The sequence below is a fragment of the Cupressus sempervirens genome, chromosome 2 (assembly GCF_028749045.1).
Source record: "Cupressus sempervirens isolate cs-2001-9-10 chromosome 2, ASM2874904v1, whole genome shotgun sequence".
Lineage (NCBI taxonomy): Eukaryota > Viridiplantae > Streptophyta > Pinopsida > Cupressales > Cupressaceae > Cupressus > Cupressus sempervirens.
In genome coordinates, this window is record NC_143119.1 from 774,248,721 (window position 1) to 774,273,215 (window position 24,495).

At 38.5% G+C, this 24,495-nt stretch overlaps 2 protein-coding genes and 1 long non-coding RNA gene across 7 annotated transcripts in view; 1 reads left to right on the forward strand and 2 right to left on the reverse strand.

Annotated features, from left to right (window-relative positions):
- The window catches only part of NSH3 (inosine-uridine preferring nucleoside hydrolase family protein), a 238,367-nt gene that overhangs the window by 14,123 nt on the left and 199,749 nt on the right, over positions 1-24,495 (reverse strand). The gene's annotated exons all lie outside the window — the stretch shown is intronic.
- LOC149575764 (uncharacterized) overlaps positions 1,304-24,495 on the forward strand; it is a 197,121-nt gene continuing 173,929 nt past the window's right edge. For 2 of the 4 annotated variants that reach the window (XR_016360228.1, XR_016360229.1), the window contains exon 1: positions 1,304-1,406. This is a non-coding gene — a long non-coding RNA (uncharacterized LOC149575764). Of the gene's footprint in view, positions 1,407-14,236; positions 14,514-14,657; positions 14,743-24,495 lie in introns of those variants that run through there. The other 2 variants (XR_016360226.1, XR_016360227.1) reach the window with 2 other exon arrangements.
- The window catches only part of LOC149575765 (uncharacterized), a 99,973-nt gene continuing 96,340 nt past the window's right edge, over positions 20,863-24,495 (reverse strand). The window contains exon 2 of the mRNA XM_089815552.1: positions 20,863-22,071. Coding sequence (XP_089671678.1) covers positions 21,499-21,882 — 384 coding nt within the window. The 5' untranslated portion in view covers positions 21,883-22,071 and the 3' untranslated portion in view covers positions 20,863-21,498. The remainder of the gene's footprint in view (positions 22,072-24,495) is intronic.

Sequence of the window (24,495 nt, forward strand, 5' to 3'; positions counted from 1 at the left end):
CACCTAGGGCGCTACCCCCTAGATCCCTAGTTGTTGCGGTTATCAGTCGTGGGAAGTGTGACTAGTTGATGAGACCTGGAGCTGCTGTAAGCATGGAGTGTCTGCGTACCAGAGGCACTTGGAGTAAATGTTGGACGGGAAGCTGTCTTGGTGGATGCATAGAGAGCTCTGGAGGAGTTGATCATCCAGTTGAAGGCAGTTCAGCGACACTTGGCTCAGGGTACCCAGGTGTTGGAAGCAGAGAAAGCAGCAGGGGTGGCTATCAAGGTCAGCGAAGGAACCAATATTGTGTTAGTTGATGCATCGTGGGTTGGAGACTAGTTTTGTGCAGGCATAGGACGAATGTGGAAGTGATCTATCTTGTTGTAGTCAGTCAGTTAATGTATTTTATTTGTTAAATTGTCTGGAATATATTTTGTAATTGTCGCCCGAAGACGACTTTTTCTTTTGGGGGGGATGATGTCGTTGGTAAAAACTGTGTAGCTGATGGGTTCATGTTGTCGGTAAAGATTTTGTAGCAAATGGGTAGAATAGGATTGTTTTGTAGCTGATGGACCCCTACGAGAAGGTTCAGCGGAAAGTATTTATGCCCCGTCTGGAATCATTGTAAAGCATCTTATGCTCTGCATGTAATCTCTTGGCATATGCGAATGATAAAAGAAGTACTGTTGTTGCTGTTCTTGTTCATTGTCTGTGTGCATTAATCATTTAATCTATGCGGTAAACAATTAGCAGCACGTGTCTTAAGTTCTGATTTCTAAGTTGTTTCAAATTGCTGGTTTCAACACATGAACAACAAGAAAAACCAATTACTCAAAATCTTATATCGCTCATAAGTCTTAAAGGCTTTCCAGACCTTGACCAAAGAGCAAAAATGCATGCATCTTTCTGTTATCTTTCTAGCACTAATTCTGTAACTTACATTCAACCCTGGTGAAACTCCAGAATGTAATCCTTCTAACTTACATGCAGGCAGTGAGAACCCAGTAATTTAAATCCCTCATCTAACTAACATGCAGGGAATGAGGGAGTGAACCAGGCTAAGTGCACATGTAGGGTGGTTAAAAATTGAAATAATATAGATAATAACAAAATAAGAGATAATTACAAGGAAGATCTAATGAAAATATGAGATAAGTCTAGAGATATTTGACATTTTGTCATACTTTCTACGATTGAACAAAGCCTGTCTATATAATATGGATGTATTTTAAATATTATGAATGTTGCTGCAAGTTTTTATCATTTTATTTTACTTACTAGTTTATTATGTATGTTCTTACTCCTAGTTTGGCTTTCTTAGGTTAATCAAAGTATAATCATATGATATGTGGTATCACACTCTTCCATAGAAGTCACCCTTGCCATTCTTGAAGAAAGAAGAGTTGCACTTCTTATTGGATAAGGTAATACCTCCTCTCACTTTGCATTTGTTCTAAATGCCCTCATCACCTTTGCATTTTAAAACTCGCTTTCAATAGAATAGCATTAATCAATTTATTTCATTTTTTAATCTTTGATAAAGCAATAGTATTGTGGCTATTTCTAAGCATTAGGTCTTAGTTTTCTTTTCCCGATGAAAAATCTAACAATAAAGGGGCATGGATTCCATACATATTATGCCACTATATGCTATGCTCTTAACTGACAGATTATAGTGGGATTTGTGTAGTTATCTTGTGGCAAGTATAATCCTTTATTTAAATTATATGATCATTTATATGTAATGTTCCGTTCCCAACGTTGCTTGTTAAAAGCCCAAACTCGGAGCACAAATTGGCTGTACGCTGATATTTAGGTGACTGTATAGTTAGAACAAGTTGGCTAGTTGGCCATATGGCCTGGGAGTGAAGGAAATGATTGCTGTATGGCTTAGTTGGAGGCCATACGGTATGGAGTGTAGATGAACATACGACTGGTTGGAGGCCATACAATAGGGTGTTCAAATGGCTGTATGGAATATGTCTGGCTGTATGGTATGTGTATGGCCGTACGATCTAAGCTGATGGAAGTGTCCATACAGTATGAATGGGAATTGTACGAATAGAGTGGATACCGTACAGTATGAGAGTGTATTTTGCACAATGGAGTTTGGAGGGGTACGGAAGCGAGTGTCGTCATGGTGAGGGAGAAGGATGTTGTGAGTTGCTTTGTCACAGATTAAGCTGTGCTCTGAGCTACCAGTACAAGTTGCTTATATTCGCCAAAAACATCAAATAATGCTAGTACAAGTATTGAAAACCAATTGAAGATAGATACAAATATATGTATTTGCAAACAAAGATGGTGCATAGATGTGCCAGATTTGAGTAAGTAATACAAAGACGGAATAGGGTGAGGGTTCACTCCCACCGAAACTGGAATAGCCAAGTAGGGAAATCTTTCACTTTCGAAATAGTAGACAAAACAGAACTCCAACAGGAATTCGCAGTACAAAGAAATAATCCAAATCACATAACTACTACCTACATGCTGTGCTTAAATACCCATGGGGTAAACTTTTCAAGGGTTTACAAAGAAAGTTGACGGCTACACCTACCTACAGAAACAATTAAATAAAAATGGGTCCGAGATATACTAAATCAATTGACCCATTAACAAAGGTTTGATTAAATATTTATTTTATGATGGGAACAATACATTATATAGTCTTACATGGGTAGTTAGGTCAGCCTAGGTGGCAGAAGTTTGTCATATATATATATATATATATAGAGGAGGTAGTGGTTAGTTTTGTTATATTGCATTTTGTGGTGACAAAATGTAGGTAATAGTATGAAACTTTTTCAAGCTAGTTTCACATTTCTCTGAGTTGAATTTGTTATTTAATTGGTTAATATTGATTGATCAATTAACTCCAATTGAATGTAACAAATTCTTTTACTGAAGGCTTTCGTTAGGTATTTTTTGTTTTTTTGTTTGTCGAGTCTATGATTGATTTTTGAGGCCTTTAACCTCTTTTTCTTTGTTTTTGAGTGTGTGTTTATTGGTTTTTAGTCCTTTGGTTTTGCTCAAGTCATTGCTTTCGGTTTTCCTTCGATTTGATCTATCTTGGGCTTAATCGGAGTTGGCAATCATAAGATATGACCAATCTAGTGCCCAAAAAGTGGTCATTTTTGATATAACTGCACAAATAAAAAATATAATGTTATATTTTTAATTGGACATTCACTTTTTGATAAATATAACTTAAATTCACTTTATGTTATGTTTTTAAGTGACTTTATCATTTTGATTTTTCACTTAAAGTAACAATAATGCACTTTATGTTATATTTTTTAGTTGAGTTGTTTTTTGATTTTTCATTTAAGTGACTATATTAACTATATAGTTTGATTTAATTTTTTATTTTCAAATCAAATGCTCTAGCAAATATTATTTTTAAAACGATATTTGCACATTATATTTTTAATATGATAGTGTAACTATTATTTACAGCCCAATTTAGTAATATTTCATCAAAAATCAAATTAACTTGTGCTTAATTCATCACTTAAGTTGTTTTCAACATGTCTACAAGCATATTTCATAAAAAATATGCGATTGCACCTAAAAGGTGCAATTTTGAAAGGGAATGCATGTAAGTGCATTTAAAACATGCAAAGGCATCAAAAAGTTGAGACATGCATTTTATATGTAAAGGCACCTAAAAGGTGCATTTTGCCTTGGAGGTTGTCATTGCAAGTTTTTGTTTTTAAAACATGTGTTTGCACCTAAAAAGTGTGTTTTGCTTGTGGAACATGTATATGCATCCCAAAAACCCATTTTCGATCAAAAGGCATATATTTTTAGAATATGTAATTGCACCTAAAAGGTGCGTTTTGGCTAAAGGAAGCTCATTGCAAGTTTTTTAAAACATGTAATTGCACCTAAAAGGTGTGATTTGCTTTCAAGAGCATGCATTTGCCTCTCTAGAACCCATTTTTGAAGATTGAAAGAAAAAGTTCAGCATTTGCCCTCCAAGAAACTGTTTTTACTTGGAACCTTCAAATCTCTTCAATCCAAATCAAGAAGATCTTCTCTATAGGGTCGTTTTTGCATTTGCAGGTGTTCCCATGCATCAAACGTTGCATTCCCATGCAAAAAATGTCTTTTTTGATTCCATTCTAGGGCGCGTTTTGGCCAAAAAATGCCCAGATTTTTCCCTTTCTAGATCACGTTTTTGTATCTAGAAGAGGCCTTTTGTGATGAATGCCCATGTTATTGCCATTGGAAAGGACATTCTTGCATTTCAATGCTAAAAACAACTCATGAAAGTGAAGATTTGAATCACATTTTTCTCCAAAAACATCTCATTATCTTGCATTTAATTAAAAACATTGGAGTTGGGAGGATTTCTAGGGCACGTTTTTGGGATTGGGCATGAAAAATGCCTCATTCGATGCTCATTTTGATTTCATCATTACAAGGTTGAAGATATCCAAGTTTGTTTGAGAATTTTTCAAAGTTGGAGTTTCTTTCTCCTCCATTTTTGGCACACAATCATCAAGTGGACATTTTCCTTCTTGCTAATTAATTCATGCTTATCTTGCTGATTTTATGCATGTTTTAGCTTGATGCTTTACACTTGTTGATTTAGATGCCATGAAAAGTGCATTTTTCCTTTAAAAATGATGAAATGGTTCATTTTCATGTTTTTGATTTTTTCCCTAACTCCAAATTCAAATTTTCATATTGAAGTTGCTTGCTTGTTGACATATTTGAGTTTTTTACCAAAGGTACGTTTTTCTTTTGAGTTTGTTTTTATGTTTTACATGTTTGCATTTTGGTTTTTCTTCATTTTGAAGAAGTTGCAAGTTCTTTCCCAAGAACTTGAGCATGTTTCTTTCACTCGACCTTCCATTTCATGCAAGAGCATCATTTCCATCTTTCCACGTCATAACACATCTCATTCTTCACATTTGATTACATGTATTTCCATCTATCATCCATATGTACATGTAATCTCATCTCCATTTTCATTTTCACTCATCTTACTTTCCGCACCCAATCCAATGTCATGGTTACATAAAACGTCTTTTACATATAATCGCATCTTGACAACCCGTTTTTAACTGAAAGTTACTTTTAAAAGGTCAAAAAATGTCATGGGCATGTTTTCCCATGTACTTGGAATTCACCTTTTCTCAAAGATGTTTATAAAAGCTTACTTCGCCTCAAGACATAATGCATTCATTCCTTCCATATGCACTTACAATTCATGAGCAAAATACATGTAATTCCATTTTCCTTGTCATAACACATTTCATCTCATCTTTCACACGCACTTACATGTGAGCTCATCCTCCATTTTCATGCATCTCACTTTCTGTTCCTCATTACATGTTGCATATACATGTAATCCACTTTCCGTGCATTGACATCTTGAAAGCCCAAGTCACTTTTTGAAGTTAAGAGTTTTCATTCACACACATTCTTATGCGTTCCACTTTTAGGGTTGAAAAGGACTTAAATCATCTCAGATCCTTGAACCAGTTCAAGAATCAGAGGAAGAACTTGATGAAGAAAATGAGGAGAAAGAAGAAGTTATGATCATATCTCCCCCAAGACCTGCACAAACTCAGGAACCATCCATGCAGGAAGCATCTTTTTTAGATGAGATAGATGATGATGTGGATTCATTTTCCACTATTTTCACACCTTTCATCCCGATTTCACAAGTCAATACATTGGCTCTTCCTATATCTTCAGAAGCTCCTCCCATTTTATCAAATGAACAATATGAACATTTGGGAAGTGTATTCAAAGATTTTCCAACTCTCGTAGAAGGTCAAGCTTCTGATGGGGACACAACCCAAGAGCAAATGGACACAACAGAAGAAAGAAAATTATATTAATTGAGAGAATAAGCTAGTACAAACAGTACAGGAAAATAAACTTTAAAACATGCCCTAAGGGCTTACAATAGCATAAATCTGGAGATAATTTCTCCTTTCAGTACCTCCTCTCAAACTCCACTCTGAACTGCCTTTTACAATGCCAGATATCTCCTTAAATAGACCCCAGAGGGTTAAGGACTAGGAGTACATTCTAGAAAGTGCTAGTAGGCAACCACCGACCAAATAGAAGGTTCCAGAAGCTGCGTTAGAAGTCGGTGCAAATCTAGAAGAATCCAGAAACGGTAACCGAACTTCCGGGAGGCATAACTTTTGAATTGTAGCTCCGATTGACGAACCGTTTACATTTTCGAAAAGCTCTCGAAGCGCTCTATAGCCCTATGGACTAGCTTCGCTCGTCCCCCATTTTTCAGCCCTTTTTGAGGTCATTTAATGCCCCTAACCTGGCTTTGAAGCATTCTTAGGAGGTCTCCAAAACCCGAAAAACTGCAATAACTTTCAAACCGTGGGGCCTTTTGACCTGATTCTTTTTCTGGAATGCTCTAAATCACAATTACATTCATCTGGCCAATTCACACCTTCTAGTTTACCAAAATGATGGCCCAATTGCATGCTCCTATTTTTTCGGGATTTTCAAACACACTGATAGTGGAATTGTGAGAGTTGGAACCTTTATTTGACCCAAATGGGTATCCAGAAACTAAGTCTAAGTACATTTTTTTGGGTGACACAGGATTGCCCTTATACCTCTGGATGCTCCTGCATCAGCTTCTCAACTTCATACGTCTCTAATAGGTTTGAATTGTTCATGATAGAATGCTCTTGTCATGTACCTATGAATTCAACTGTGCAAACTAAATCTTGCTCAGTTACAACGGAGATACAATTAGGATCAATACCAATGGTCTCCACTATACCTGCTTCCATAGATGAAAGTTTCAACTTGCCTGCATGGTTAAGCAAGATCACAATCAAGAGAAGGAAAGTGGTCGTACCCCCAGATAACCTTCCTGTAAAGAAAGCTAAGTCTAAATCTTTGAAAGATGAGATTGTTTCAAGGATCATTGTTGATTCAGAAAAAACCAAGTTTGTGGAGATTGCTGAGCCAGTGGTGGATAAACCTGTTGAAGAACTTACCCGTTCTGATTACAAGTTCACCAAAGTAGAGATCGGAAAGCAGTCACGACTTAGTTTCTTATAGGATGCTCAAGATGCACTTGCCAATGTATCAAAGAGTAACCACGAAAACATGAGGTTGCTCGTTTAAATGAAGTTATTCGGCAACAATCTTCTCAAAATGCTATTGTTGTGTCTGTGACATCTAGGGAGAAAAGGATAGTTGAAGCTGCCAAGTCGTGGGTAGGAGAAGTTATTTCTGAAGGAGTCCAAGTTGATACAGATATTGTTAAAGTCCTTAGGCATATCAAAGACATGGATGAGATGGAACAAGATTTGATTTCCTCCTTGACTCAAGAAGCTAATGATTTGTAAGGGATTCTTACTGACTGAGACGAGATTGTTAAGTTCTATCTAGATACTATGGTTACATGTGACATTCTCCCATCCTATGAAATGTTTTTAAGATATCAAGGACTTATGGGCTACAAAGAAGAAGCACTGAGAAAACTGATAACAAAGTTGCAGGCAGCCCTTGGAGATTGCCATGCAATAGAAATAGGGATCACAAGTGATTTAGAGAAAATGGGATGTCAGATTCTTGATGAACACGGTAATCTGATTACAGTTGAAAGAATGACTTCAGAATATACAATCAAGGTCAATGCTGATTTAGATTCTGAGGATTTTGGTTCTCACACAATGAACAAATTTGCTTCTCATAAATCTTTGGCAAAACACTTGCAAGAGTTTGTGGCGGAAAATTCCAAGGTTGTGCAAATAGCATATGCAGATGCAGTAAGAATAGAGGCAATATCAAAGACAATGGAGATTTCTGATCTTCTTACAGTGCATGATGTTATCATCAAATTCAAGGCACTAAAGAACAATCTTTAAGATTATTATTTTGTTTGTAGATCAAAGAGGATGCATTGCATGAAAGGACGTAATTACATGTAATGCGAGTTGCATGTAACCCAATAATTCTCTTTTAGTTAAACTATGTCAAAGTTGGTTGAGTTGCTCCCATTTTTTCCTCCATCTTTTTCTCAACTCCTTTGCCAATATAAAGGAGTGACCTCTTATTGTAAAATCATATTTTATTGTATGCAAGAGAGCTCTGGAGAAATTGTGTTGGCAAAACTTTGATTGTGTAGCACTATTTTGATAGAAAAGTGAATACAAAGGAGCAATTGAAAATGAACTTTGATTGAGTGCAATTGTTACTTGTGCAAATTAGATGCTTTGTCTATGATTTGCATATGTTATCTTTGATTCATGTGATCTTGTGTTCTTGATAATTGAGTGTTAAAAGAGTTGGGAAGAAAATGGAGCTGGAGCTTTGACTAGGAACAATTGTAGAGATATATAGACTAGAAGCTTTGTCTGTAGCTTATATCTCTTTCTTGATTCACAAAAATAATTAGGATATCTTTACTTTTGGAAGCCTTTGTGCCCTATTAGTAAAGCTTATTCATATAGAATCACAACTGGACTTAGAGTCAAATCGGTACACTTTCAGATAGTCTTTGAGTTAGTGTTGATTTATCGGTATCACCGTTTTCAGCTTTTAGATAAAAGTGTAGTTAGAGATTTCACCATGCCCATTACTCGCTCTATGGCTAAGTGGATTCTTTCCTAAAAGCTAAGAGGAAAGAATATTGGTAACACCCTTTACAAAATCTCTCAACTTCTTACTTACCTTGAGTTGATCCAAGGAACGGTGAGAAGGGGGAACCTTCCCTTTAAGGTAGGAGAGACTCTATCTCACACACTGTGGCTGGTTATCCTATTTTGCAACTGAATTTTACCCAAAACTGTCGATTGCAAAATATCCACCTAATAAGTTTATCATCATTATACTGTAGATTTTGTTCTTAATGGATACTTTTGGAGTATGTCATATTATTATGAAGTATTTGTAGCATATTTGAACAAGCAATTTCATTGAAATTGGTATTAGAGCATAATATTGGCATGTCTAAGGCAAGAAACAAGCCGATTGCTTCTAATTTAGGTTGGATCATAAAGGGTATCTCACTCTCAAATTTGCAACTCCTTTTTGAAAATAGGAGGGTTGATCAAGGACACAATGAAGCTACTATGATATGAATTTGAGGTTATTTGAAACAAGTTTAAAGTAAAATTATCCAAAATTAGGGTTTTTACCAAATTTTCTACCAAGGTTGCAAAAGATAAAATTTCTTCAATATCTATTCACCAAATCAAGCATTAGACTACGATAAGTTATGCTAAAATATCAGCTTATTTATATTTATTTTGAATAATTTATTGTCACATCATGATAGGGTTATAGAAGTGTGTGGTTGAGGCTAGAATTCCTACATCCCAGAAAATAACTCTTAACAAAGAGGAGATAGATTCAATTAGGATTGTAATGAACCTAACGATGCACTTCAATTTTCCAGCGCACTTTATGTACCGCTGTACCCTAGGGGAAAACATCTGAGGGAAGGAACACGAGAAAAAGTACCAGAGGGAAGTATCAAAGGGAAAGCACCCTAGGGAAACACCTGAGGTAAAGTACTCGAGGGACGAAACTGAGGGAAAGTACCCTAGGGAAGGACCTGAGGGAAAGTACACTAGGGAAGCACGTGAGGGAAAGTACCTAAGGGATGCACCCGAGGGAAACACTTGAGGGAAGCACTTGAGGGAAGCACCCGAGGGAAGTACCCAAAGGAAAGCACTTAAAGGAAAGCACCTGAGGGAAAGTACCCAAGGGAAGCACTTGAGAGAGGTGATCAAGGGAAACTATTCAAAGGAAGTCTTTGATGTACCAATGGAAAGCACTGTGTGAACGCGGACTCCCTATGCTTGCAAGAGCATGGACATACAACAAGAGAAGAGCGGACCATACGGTGTATGAGGCCACTTGGCGAATAGCAACCTCGCAAGCGTACGGTTTGGTTGTGACTTGGTGTATTGGTTTCTAACTTGGATGTATGGTCTCAAAATTGGTCATACAAGATAGGGTCGTATGGCTATGATGGCAGTAGGCATGCAGTTGGTGCAATTTTTAGGAAATATGGAGGTAGGTTGTACGGTCATAGAGGAGGCAAGTTATGGTGTGAAAGTGTGATGTTGTTGTATGGTTGGGTGAGGGGAAATGAGCATGTTGGCACAATAGTGTCATTGCATACGGGGATATTATTAATTCCTAGTCGCACACAAATTATCCCCCAAAGATCAAATGCAACATGTACAGATAGATTAAATTGTTGAATACCAATTAATGGATCCGCACACACAAACAATAGAGCTCCTGAATGCATAAACATCCTAATTGATTGTCGCCAACTCCAGTGACACAAATAATATTCTCAGATCCAACAATACTTTAAAGTTACATGCACATTGGACAATAATTGAGCAAACACATATCAGTCGTTGAGTGATGACGACCAACAGATTTGGTGCACAAGTGAGATATTTGAACGATATCTCCAATGGTGGGATAGGGTGGCACTAAACCACCAAAACTGTGACAAGAAGAATACAGAGGGTCTTCCACCTTCGAAACTGCGCACAAACTGAAGAGCACATGAATATATTGAGAGGGAAGGGGGGGGGGGGGATTCAATATATTAACAAATTTGACAATTTAAACTTTTATCCAAACAATTAACTTCAAATGCTGAAATGAACACTTATGCACATTAACACAATAACACAAAGATTTATGTGGAACTCCAATGAGGGAGAAAACAACAAATAAATGCTTTCTTATATAAATTGTTCTTTTACAAAGTTTTGTAGGCTACGACCTACTAGAGGCTCCAACCGCTATGTTTATGAGCACCAACTCATTGGAAGCTCCAACTCCCACACTTCATAGGCTCCGACCTATTGGAAGCGCCAACTACCACTGTTATCTTTGTGAGCACCAACACACTGCTCTCAAACTTCTTTTCCAACTTGTTAATATTGCTTACTCAACTAATGATGGATATTTTATTTCACACTTTTCTCTTCTTATGTGTATAAATTTATACTCTCTTTTCCCTTTACAGAAGTCAGATAAAGATATGTACTCTTTAAACACACACACACACACATAAATGTATATCAGATTTTCAATCTAATTATTTAATTTCTCTTTACTCTTTTTATACCTTACTTACATTTGACTTCTCTTCTTTACACTTCACTTTACTGACTCACATATTCTTCTTATTTACATTCACACGTCTTCTATATGAACATATATATCAGATTAAAAATTCGATTATATATTTCTTTTATTATCCTCTTATTATTTCTCTATCTTCAGACCTTTTTTTTTTCAAATGACATAATCCTTTTTATATCTTACCCATAAGACGGTGTGAACTTTCAAACATGAAAAGACATTTCCTTTCACAAATCGCTTGTTTTAATTTTGGTTTAAAATTCAGAACTTCCAAGAACACCATATTCTCAATTGCACTTTTACTATAATCACACCCTTTGACCATTCTGATTATCAGGCTTCTTATTAAGTTTCATTCTCATCAAAAAAATATCGTCCATAATTTTTCTTTTTATTTATCCATCACTTCTAATATCTAACTTTTTATTGTTTTTGCTGAAGATGATATCATATAATCTCCTTGCTGAGAATACCTTGCCCCTTTACACTACCATCTCCATCATGGCTTTATAAATGTGATCAATTTGGAAACCTATGATCAATAAATTGTTTCTTTCTTTAATGAAGACGTCTTTGCTGTATTACTTTTGACTTCCACAAAATATTTTATCACTGCTACTTTGACATTGGCTTTTGTTTAGACTAATTTTTGTCTCCATCTGTATGGCATATGCATCAATGTATAGCTTTTGTGTTTGCTGGCAGCAATAATATAAACTTCCTTTCTCAATCAATCATGTTGTCTTGCATTTTGTGACCACAAAATGCAGGTAATAGTATGAAACTTTTTCAAACTAGTTTCGCATTTCTCTATGTTGAATTTGTTATTTGATTGCTTAACATTGATCAATCAATCAACTCCAATTTACGTAGCAAATTCTTCTACTGAAGGCTTTTGTCAAGTCCTTTTCTTTTTCTATTTGTTGAGACTGTGCTTGATTTTTGAGGCCTTCATCGTCCTTTTCTTCGTTTTTTTAGTGTGTTTCTTGGTCTTTAGTCTTTTGGTTTTGCTCAAGTCATGACTTTCAGTTTCTCCTTCAATTTGATCTAATTTGGGGTTTAATTGGAGTTGTCAGTCAAAAGATACGACCAATTTAGTGCCCAAAAAGTGGACCTTTTTTATGCAACTGCATGAATTAAAAATATCATGTCATATTTTTAATTTGACATTCACTTTTTGAAAAATATAACTTAAATTCAATTTATGTCATGTTTCTAAGGTACTTTATCAATTAAATTTTCACTTAAAGTAACTACAGTGCACTTTATGTTATATTTTTAAGTTGAGTTTATTTTTCAATTTTTCACTTAAGTGATTATATTAAGACATCTCTTGGGATGGACTATAAAGAGATGTACAAATAATTGTGGCAAAATGCATAGTATGCTAGAAAATAAAGAGGAGACAATTATCTATTCCAAGTTAGGGGTGGGAGAAGGTATCCATGGATTTAACTGCCACTTTGTCTATGTCTACAGGTTAAAAAAAACATTAGAGTTGTTGTGGATTGAATCACAAATATGTACATTTTTGTGCTTTCTCACTCCTATTTTTAGCAAGGATTATAACGACAACCTTTATGGATGATAGATACTATTTAGAAGTTGCATGGGGGTCTGAAAATCATAGTATGTGATTGTGATCCTATGTTTACAAGAGACTTTTGGATTGACAGATAACGTTTGAAAATTCAGCTTGTTCAAGCTCGTAATTTCACCCCCAATCAAATGGATAGACTAAGTTGAACAATGAGTGCTTGAAGGCCTATCTCTTATGTTTGTGTTATCTACCAAAATTGCACCCTGTTAAGTTTGCAGAAAACTTAACCTTTTGGAGAAACATGGAAACATTCCAAGGTTGTTGGTAAACTGTGGCTGGAATGAATCTCCGGATTCTAGGCCGGCTTCCTATCTGGTAAATCACTCTATACTACCTGAAAAAGATCTTTTTGATGGAGGAAAAGGGGAGAAGGATATCAGGAAATAAAAATCTAAATCCTAAGGGTGATGCACCAGAAAAAGTATCTTTAAGATCTAGTAGATAACCAACACATAATAAAACTAGTAACAACGAAACTCCTTTGCACAACTCAATGATCAAAATCCTTGCATCAATAACTGATAAGAAGGCTAAAATAATAGTTTCTAAAAAGAGAATAAATTACTCACAATCCAAAATTGCTCTATAATGCAACTTTCAACCTGCAAAAGATTGAAACAATCTTGTAGAAGGCATCGACATGACACACAAACACAGAAAGGGAGAAGGCACGAGCTCAAATTCTTGTCCAAAAGTGCTACAAATCTGTATATCTCTCTGAATAATGGGTTACAAAAAGGTCTCTGCTCCTGTCAAGAAGTTTGAAAAACTTACAAAAACAGTAAGGCAAAGAAGAAAAAGAACCTCTGAATAATGGGTTACAAACTCATACTTATGCCCTCCCCATCCAACTGCCTTTTGAAAGCCATAAATGCCGGGTCGGATTTAGCCCCTAAGGCCAAACTTGAGTCTTTTAAAAAGACTTCAAAAGGTGTACAAAATGGCCCAAAAGGTATGGCCTGAAATATCATCATAATTGCCCCTCATAAATGCAATCACATCTCCAAGAAGACTCCCAAAAGTCTCCAAATTGCAATAACTCTTTAAAGAAAAAATCCTCACCTTTATGACTCAGCACTTAGTTATAATGATTTGCAAAATATCTGTTTTTAACCTTTTAAAAGAAAATTAAATATTTATTTCTTTGCATAATAATATTTATTAAAAGATTTATATTTCGTAAATAAAATATAAAGCATTTAATATTTATTAAATAATAATTTATTCTTTTTATTTTAATAAATATTAATTATTTTATATAAAATATTAAGTGATAATATTTAATCACTCAATATTCTATTAGAATAATTAATATTTATTAAAATAACAAGAATGAATTGTATTATAATAGAAATACTATTGCAAGAAAAAGTATTTAATTTGAAACTTTTACTTTAAACAAGTTAAAAAAAAAGGAACAAATACTTTGCAAATAATTATTATGACTAAATGTTGAGATAAGGGTAAGTAAAGTTGTCGTTTTTTTTAAGCATCACAAAGCCATAACATGGGCATCAAAAGCTTGTAATATTGGGAAAATTAAACACAAGGCAAAAGCCTTTCTTGGACGTGTCATGGATATAGGGCATTTCGAACCCTAAGAGCATGTCATATCCTTCATTTGGTCTTCCTACACTTGCGAAATGAAGAGAGGCGCTGCTATGAAGGAGAACACGAGGGTTTGGGAAGGAAAACCAGAACCCCTCTGTGCGTTTCTTCACCCCCTTCTCTGTGCTTTTGCTGGGTACGTCTTTGTGCATTCGGATTTGTTGAGTCTTCTGGTTATGGCCGTTGTTACTGAATTTGAAAGGTATGCTCCTCCTATACATTTCAAATTCGAAATGTTGACATACAGGTTTTGCTTTTTTGTGGAAATTATATTTGTATCACTCTTTACGCAAAACCCAAGTGGGATTTCCTATGTGTAATTTCATGATGTATTTCCCATTTGCAGCCATCGTTATATTTGCTGGAGCCTCTTTGAAGGGTTTACTGTTGCCTTTTTGCTGACACCATGAGGGTTTGCTGTTGCCCTTTCTGTATGTTTTCAGCATTTAATATTTATTACTTTGGGTTTCGTCTTTGGTTCAACATGTACCACTTTAGAAACTACACCCCATTTTTCAAAACCCGAGTGGGGTTCTTGCTGGTATTTTGAGAGTATTTGCTTTTTTTAAAAGAAATCGTGCCACCAATCTTCTCTGCTGCTGCTTTTGACAAAGGATGTTAATAAAATCTGGAAAGGGACTTAACTGCAGTTGAAGGATGTATAAGCCTTTTCCTAGACATGTCTGTAGAGGGCTTTTCAAATTCATTGCCTTTGGGTAGCCATTTAAACTGTACTGACTTTACTATTGCATTGACAACGTTACCAGCTTGCTTCGTCTCTTCCCTTGCATTAAAATAGCCTCGAATTTGCTGTAATAGGTATGAGATCTAACCTTTCATTTGGAATAACAGATGTGTTATTTGCAATAAGAACTGTTCTATAGCCATGGTTATATTTGCTGGCTGGAATAAATTGCAAACCAGTTCCAAATATACTTTCTTATGCACACACTCAGGCATTTAAATTACAATCTTCTTTGACATGTGAACTTGTTGCATTATGTCAGCATTTTGCTTCCACAAAACAATCTCCAGCAACTAATTGTATAAACTCTTGAAGACGCAATTTACTATAACTGTTATAAGGGACAGTTCATGGATTCCACTGGTGTCTGATCAAAACTGTATTCTGATTATTTATATCATTTAGCAGATGATTTCCCTGCACTAGATCCTCATATGATTTTCCTTCATACTCTTCGTCATTAGATATTAATCCTTTAAATTTAGCAACTCTAGTTAATAATGAATCTTTTTCAAGCTTCTCAACAGGTTCCTTTATTGCTATTTCCAGTTTGAGAAAAACATCTTCAGTTCCTACAAACATTAGCTGATTCTGCATTTTGTTCAACTCTAATTTGTCTGCAATGAATTTTATTGTGGAATGCCAAACTGTACATCCTTCTCTGATATTTTGTAGAGCATTGACAATATTCTCCTCTGTTCCTATCCTATTTTGTGATTTTTAAAAGCGTATTCCATGAGGTTCGAGCATGGGCTCGTGACACTCATAAATTATCTTTCTGTGATCTGCATCGGGACACTTAGAATATACATACTATTTTTATACGTATTCAGAATAGGAAGTTTTTTTTGCAAGGGCATTATCTGAACTAATGGAATCAGGTACCCCAAATCTGCAAACAATATCTTCATAAAAAGCAAGGACAGCTGATTCATTAGCCTCCTTCAAGGCTATTGCTTCCGTCCAATGGGTAAAATAATTTGTCATAGCTAGGACCCACTTGTGCCCTGCACTTGAGGGTGGATTAATTGCTACAATAAAATCTATTCCCCACTTCATAAAGGGCTGCTATACTTGAATGGGTTGTAATGGTAAAGCTGACAGCTTTTCTTTTCCAGCGAACATGGCACATTTGACACATTTTCTTACCCAAGCATGGGCATCCTTAAACAAACTTGGCCAATAATAGCCAGCCCTCATAACTTTAAATGCTGTTGTTCTAGGTGAATAGGGACCGCCTGAAGGTCTGTCATGGAACTCAAACAAGATTTTGTCAAATTGATCATTATCTACACATCTTAACAGCATACCATTGTGATCCTTCCTTAACAGAATATCATCAATTAATACGTAAGGAACAAATTGTAATCTGAAATACCTTCTCTTGGCCTTGTCGAGATCAAGCGGACACTCTCCGGTTTGAAGAAAGTGAGTGATTTCTTTTAACCAACTTGCTGGTTGGTCATTTGCAGCTGCTCCACGAATTTGTTTTTGCTATTTCCTTGTCTTCCGTAACAGTTATATCAGCAATCTGCTCACAAAGACTCTTCCCCCTAACCACCTTAGTAATCTGGATATCCATGTCGTATTCCATCACCTTAGTAATCCACTCCACCCTCTTCTCATTTAAGTCTTTACTTAGTAGGAATTCTTTAACGCTAAGATGGGCTACCATAATATGTACCTTGTTATGAGATAACATATGTCTGAATTTCTTCAAGCTCTTTACAATAGCCAATACATGCTTCTCGACAAAGTTGTATCCTTTCGCGTGATCCTCAAGGCCTTTACCAAAGAAGGCAATAGGTTGTTCAAAGCCTTCGTCATTCTGCTGGACTAAAATTGCAGAAATGACATCATAGCTGCCATAAGCATATAAAATGAAATTCTTTTTAAAGTTAGGATTTACCAATATCGGGGCTGATGCTAAGGCCTCTTTGATCTCTTGAAAACTGCTCTTTCCTTCCTTAGTCTAGCTGAAAACTGCATTTTTCTTCAACATTGCTGTTAATGGCTTTAAAAGGGTAGCTATATCAGGTAGAAAGCGTCTAACAAAAATTTATTCTTCCTATGAAACTTTGCAGCCCTTTCTTATGATGAGGTAAGGGAACCTCTAAGATAGCTACAACTCGTTCTGGGTCTACTGTTATGCCTTGCTTAGACACCACATTGTTTACCGTACTGGGTAAAGAAAACAATGCATATAGACAATAGAACGAAATAGTAGAACTCCTTAGATTATTTGCATATGCCAAAACATTACATTATGCTTCATAAGATAAGATGATTTACAATGATCCCAGACGGGGTATAAATACTATCCGTCGAATGTTCTCGAAGGAGTCTGTCGGCCACAAACATTATATCCGCTACAAACTATTTACCCGTCGGCTACATAATACAAAAACACCGACGACAATCAAGTCGGCTGACAGTTTCTACCAACAACATCATCCTCCCCAAAAGAAAAAGTCGTCTCCGGACGACAATTACAAAATATATTAACAGACTGATTACAACAAGATAAATCTGCTTCTGACACATCACTTTCACTTTCATCCCGTGCCTGTGGCCTCTGCTAACACAATACTGCCTCCTTAATGAAGCTGACCTTGATAGCCACTTGTGCTGCTTTTTCTGTTTTCAACTCCTCGGTACCCTGAGCCAAGTGTCACTGCACTGCCTCCAATTGGATGATCAGCTCCTCTTGAGCTCTCTACGCATCCACCAAGATAGCCTCTCGGCCAACACCTACTCCCAGTGCCTCTGGTACACAGACACTCCATACCTGTAGCAACTTCAAGTCTTCTCAACTGGTCACACTTTACGACTGATATCCGCAACGACTGGGGGTCCAGGGGGCAATGCCCTCGGCGGGGTCGAGGGGCAACGCCCCTCGTCACCAAGACCAAATTAACACTCCAAAACTCACACAAAACTGCATGGAACACACCATTTCTGTCATTTTCTGCCAATTCCACACTCTTTCTGGCAACCACTGATGCTTCCCCTTCCCTTTGGCATCATCTGCTACTCATTTCGAATGATTTGAATTTGTCGTTTTTTTTTTTTTTTGGAAAAACCTCCTGGCACCCTTCTTCTGCACTGCAATCTTCTTCTTCCTCTCCACTTCCTAACATATGGAATAGCTTCCTACCCTGCTGCTCTAAGATCTATCATGCCTTTAATAGAGGACTCCTCCTACTATTACAAAAGAAATCCTTACTCTGCGGAGAAGGCAACAGGACATGTCGTAGCCGATCACAAAGTATAATCACACCTTTCCCGAGGAAAACCAAAACACCCGGGAAGAAATCTGCACCACAAGAGCGTCCGCAAAAGAGAGAGAAGAAGATTTATCATCCTTTTCCCGCGGCATCCTCGACTCTCGAATATTATAGCCCCGAACGCCTGTGTGACAAACGTGCCCTCGCATTCTGGTCACGAGTTCGAGATTCAACTTTTTCATGTGCACTGTGATCATTCTAACTCTAGCGGCAAAGTCTGGCAGTTGAGCAATCCTGCCGGAAGGAAGAAAGTAGCAATAGACTCTGTGGAAGATAGGAGCACCACCGTAGGAATTACCTGAACGACCGTCTGCGGAGGAAACCACACGGAGAAAACACATTCTGTGGCTGTCCCCTGGAGGAGGCAGAGTTCGTGGGGACATCTACCTACGGGGCCGCGGATGATGTCTGCGGATAGGTGTCCGCGGGACAACCTGCCCACGGAACATCCTTCCACAGGGCCGCAGATGATGTCCGTGAACAGGTGTCTGCGGGACAACCTACCCGCGGAACATCCTTCCGAGGGGGATTTGCCTGTGGGCACAGTCATCTTTTTCCTTTTTTCCTTTTTTTTTTTTTCAAACAAATGAACAACACCTCAATCTTGCCTTGAGGCGTCACCGTTTTGTAATGACAACGACGAGGGAGTCATTTGGTCATGCTGCGATGGCGCCGAAGACTTCCTGGCACGGTATATTTTCAAATTGGATCCGTTCACTGCATGAGGTACCTCTTGCCCGTCTAAAGTCCCCAACTTTATCACTCCATTGTAGCCGACCTATCGGATCTGATATGGTCCAACCCATCTGGCCTTAAACTTTTCCCCTTTGATTTCATTCTGACCATCGTACTTGAGTACCAATTGCCCCGACTGAAACCTGTTGAGTTTGTCATGCCATGCCTTATGTCTGTTCTGTGTCACCTCCGTTGCTCACTGTGCCTGCGGTTGTCGTGCATCTAGCTTATTTCTTTGCTATCGGCACCCTTCAAGTAATTTTATGGTACGATGCATTCTTTTCTTCTTGTGCGGTCCATTCACCGTGTACCAGACGGTGGAATTTTTCTTTTTTATGAATTTGTATTGTATGTCCTTCCCTTCTTCAGCCGTAACGTCCTTTGCATCATTTGCTTCTCTGTATTCCTTCGGACACTCATTTTCTTCTTTTTTCTCACCTTTGTCGACCCTTAGCATATTACAACTCAGAAAGAGTTCGTAGTCTTCTATTTGCCAGTGGTAAAGACCATTCACCGAGTCTAAGTCATCGTCATTCGATCCTCCTAGTGTCAATACTTCTTCATCCGGTTCCATTCTCCTCTTTCCTTTGTCGTCACTTTCGCCTTCACCTTCTGAATCTGACGATGCTACCTCCTCACCTACCATTTGTGTGTGCAGGTCAATTATGAATCTTTTGCCTCCGTGCTCCATTGATAGGGTATTTCATTTCCAATCATGTTTTACTTTTGCTTGCACCAACCAATTCCATCCCAGAATAGCGTCATATCCTTTTCTTCTCAATGGAATGACCACAAAGTCCAATAAAAATGGCTGCATTCCAATAGTTACCGGTTGCGCCCTCAAGGTGTTTACCGTATAGATTAATTAAGAATTGCACATAGGTAATGAACACGAACACGAACAGCAAAACTTTTCTTATTATTATTCACATATGCCAAACAGTACATTATGCTTCCATGATAAGATATGATATGATGATTACAATGCTTCCCGAAGGGGTTATAAATACTCTTCGAAGAACTTTCCCGAAGGAGTCTGTCGGCTACATACAACATGTTGCTACATAACAAAACCTTTCCGAAGGGACTTGTTGGCTACATAACAAGAACTTTAAGGGACTCGTCGGCTGATACACAATTTCCTTTTTGAAAGGACCTGTCGGCCGATACATAATTTCCTTTCCGAAGGGACTCGTCGGCCGATACACAATTTCTACTGACGACTATTACAAAATCTTTGAGACAAATCAACAACCAAAATACATTGACTGACTAACTGGTCTTCAACACTGTCACCTTAGCCATTCTGACATCTGACCCTGATAGCCACTTGTGCCGCTTTTTGCCTTCCAATTCCGAGTACACTGAACCAAGTGTCGCTGCACTGCCTCCAACTGGATGATCAACTCCTCCCAAGCTCTCTACGCATCCACCAAGACAGCCTCATAGCCAACACCTACTCTCAGTGCCTCTGATACAGAGACACTCCATGCCTGCAACAGCTCCAAGTCTTCTCAACTGGTCAGGCTCCCACGACTGATATCCGCAACGACTGGGGGTCTAGGGGGCAACGCCCCCGGCGGGGTTGAGGGGCAGCGCCCCCGCGGGGTCCTAGGGCACTCCAAAACCCACAGAAAAATGCACGGAACACACCGTTTCTATCATGTTCTGCCGATTCTACACTTTTTTTGGCAACCACTAGTTCTTCCTCTACCCTGTGGCATCATCTGATACTCATTCTGAGCACTTTTGATTTGTCGATTTTTTTTTTTTTTTTTAGAAAACCTCTTCTCACCCTTCTGTGCTACCAATGTACAGCTACACCATACATCCTGCCACTGTATCGACTCCTTATGGAATATCCTGTAATGTCCTCCAAAGTCTGAATGCAATAGCAAGTAAAAGCCGTACGCCAAAACCCCACTTCAGAATCTGTAATCTTGCAATCCAAATCCGTAGACATGATATGCTTGAAAAATCCGTACAATTACCTCACATTCCAAATTGTAAATTCCGTACGATGTCTTTACTTCCAAATTCTGTGCACCGTACGACCAAAATTCGCAGTGTCAATGGCTTTCCTCAAAAATTCGTACAGGGATACCGTACGGTGATTTTACATGGTTAAAATAGCTAAAAATCCGTATGCTCCAAGTCTTCATAAAATCCGTACGGTGAGTAGTGAAATCCACACAGTGAAAAAGTCCGTACTTTCTCAGGCTATTAAAATCCGTACGGTGGTCTCAGTGTTACAATATGCAACTCTTAAAAAAATCGTACATTGCAAGAAAAAGCCATACTACAGCAAAATCGTACACCAACCTTCAAAATGGAAGCCGTACGGTATTCTTCCCTTCGACTATGAAATCCATACGGCACTGTTTTCTTCAATATGGAAATCGTACGACACTTTTCCTCGGCTATGAATTCCGTACGGTACTGTTTTCTTCAATATGGAAACCGTACGGTACTTTCCTGAAAAACCGTACTACAAAGTTCCCAATGTCTTGATCTCGTGCTGGTTTGCCGTGAGCAATTGGAATGTAAGTGGCCACAACGTCGGCTTTCCCAACTTCTTCCAGGTATTCCTCTGGTAACACATTCACGCCGGAACTTCCGTCAACAATTGTGTCTGTCAAAACATGTCCCAAAACCCCCATCTCGACAACTGCTGGATGCCTTCTAGTTGTGAGTGCCAGCAGCATTGGGTTTGTTGTCGCCACTTCCTTACTATCCCTTCTTGTGTCCTCCGTTGCTTTCGAAAACGGTGTATGATTCAGAATGGCCATTCGTAACTGGGGCATTGTGAGGTCACTTATCTTGACCGGTACCTCTGTTTGTAAGATCTGCCATGCAATGTTTTGTTCCGTGTAGTTCCTTGCCAAGGTGCCGGTGATGTCTTTTAAGTGAGATGTCTCTGCGGACGATGCCTTCTCAATTTCTGCCTGTGCTTACCCCAATTTCCTCTTTTCTTCCGTCGGGTCCGGGTACACCTTCGCTTGCCTCTGTGTAATTGCCAAAACCTCCTCTTCATCCGTGCCGACAGTGATCAAATTTATTCCAGACTTTGGGCACTTAGCATCTTCATGGTCACCGGGTCTGCACCATTTGCATAATAATTTCGGTGTGTTTGCCATTGTACAATCCTGCGCAAAATGACCCCACAAATTACATGCTCGGCATTCAACGATTGGCCGTCCGTTTGCATCATACTGGGTTCAACTTCGGCTGCCATTATTATTGTTATCGTTCGCATTGTTGTTGTTATTTTGCCCTCTGCTATTATTCCTGTACCCACCTAGAGTGGCACTATCAATGTTTGCATTTCCGTTCCCTCCTGACGTGGAAGCTGCCTGTGTAAGAAGCACCTGCGAAGATCCTTTGGTTTTCATGTTAAAGGGGCATTCCTTTGTCGAATGGCCCATGATCTAACAAATGTCGCAGAATTGGTTCTTTGGACAGGATCCTTTAGTATGACCGTCGGTTTTACACTCTATGCACCACAACTCACTGCTCTTTGTCTCCTTCTGCACATTCCTTCATCATGCGGATCATGTCCTTCTGTAGGGCACGAACCTTCTTGCTACTGCCTTCATCGTCGCTGCTATCTTTTCCGGCAAGCTCGTCGTCATCAGAATCAGATGAGCTAGTGTTCTTCTTCTTTGTTTTCTGCTCACTTTCGAGGTTCAATGCTCTGTTATAAGCTTCTGTGTATGACGAAAGCGGCACAATTTTCATTTTCTTTCGCAACTTCGAGCGTAGGCCTTCCACGAACCATCTTTTCTGAAGTCCGTTTGCTGGCTTACTTTTCATTTTATTTATCAAATCTTTTAATTTCCTGGCGTAAACGCGGACAGTTTTGTTCTTCCCCTGCTTAGTATTGAAGATCTCTGCTACAATTTCATTATCATCCTGCAACAGTTTAAATTCTGCCAGAAACTCCTTTTTAATGTTATCCCAATTGTTTAGCTTTTGTGGATTTGTACTAGTAAACCAGTCAATTGCCACGCCCCGTAGGGTGGCCAGAAATTGCCTCATCTAGTTGTCTTCATCAGTTATCCCATTTGCCCTCCAAATTGTTTCACATGTTTTGCAATGTCGAATGGGATCGACCGTACCATCGCCATCGAACTTCGGCAGTTTCTCTTTTGGTCCCGTCATCACAATTGGTTTCTGTAAACAGGTGTTGCTCGGTCTTGCAACACTGACGCTCTTCACTCCCACACCGGCGGTCTGCACTTCCACACTGGCGGACTGGTCTCCCACATCGGCGAATTGCACTCCCACACCGGCGGTCTGCACTTCCACACTGGCAGACTGTTCTCCCACACCGGCGGTCTGCAATCCCACACCGACGGACTGTTCTCCCACACCGGCAGACTGTTCTCCCACACCGGCGGTCTGCAATCCCACACCGGCGGATTGTTCTCCCACACCGACAGACTCAACAACTGTGAACCTTGGTGAAGAAGGGTCTTCTGAAGTTGTCCTCGGCGGAAGTATATCCCGGACGAAGAGTTCACTCCACGCTCTTGCTCTGTCGGCACTCCGAGCCGTGTGAGTCGATGCTCTTCCGTCGGGATTCTCTTCCCTCGGCGAACACAAATTAAAAAAATCCTCTCGTGCTTCTTCCACCAATTCCACCCGCTGCTGAGTTTCCTCCAATAATTCTTCCGTGCTTCGGTTTCCGTTGACAATCTTCTGGAATCTTCTTCGGCGTTTGGTTTGCTGTGCCAAAATTAAATTTTCTTGCACAGTACGGATTCCATCTTTTCCCTTGACCTTATTTCGATCTTTATTAAGCTGATTTGACATTAATCTTCATTCCTCCCACCTTCCAGGTTCATAAAGAAACAACGCCAAATGTTTACTGTACTGGGTAAAGAAAATAATGCATACAGACAATAGAATGGAATAGCAAAACTCCTTAGATTATTCGCATATGCCAAAACATTACATTATGCTTCATAAGATAAGATGATTTACAATGATCCTAGACGAGATATAAATACTATCTGCCGAACCTTCCTGAAGAAGTCCGTCGGCCACAAACATTATGTTTGCTACAAACTATTTACCCGTCTGCTACAGAATACAAAAACACCGACGACAATCAAGTCGGCTGACATAGTTTCTATTGACGACACACATAGCCCAATAACTTATCTTCATGCACAAAAAATACACATTTCTTAGGATTAAGAGATATACCAAACTCTCTATATCTCTGAAAAATTTGTGTAAGATGACCAATGTGATCTGCAACATTTTTTGAATAACTGTGATATCATCAAGACAAACCAGCACGAATTTGTACATCAAATTATGAAATGCCATGTCCATGGCCTTTTGGAAAGTTTCTCTTGTATTGGACAAACCAAAAGGCATCCTTCTATATGCCATTGTACCCCACTTTG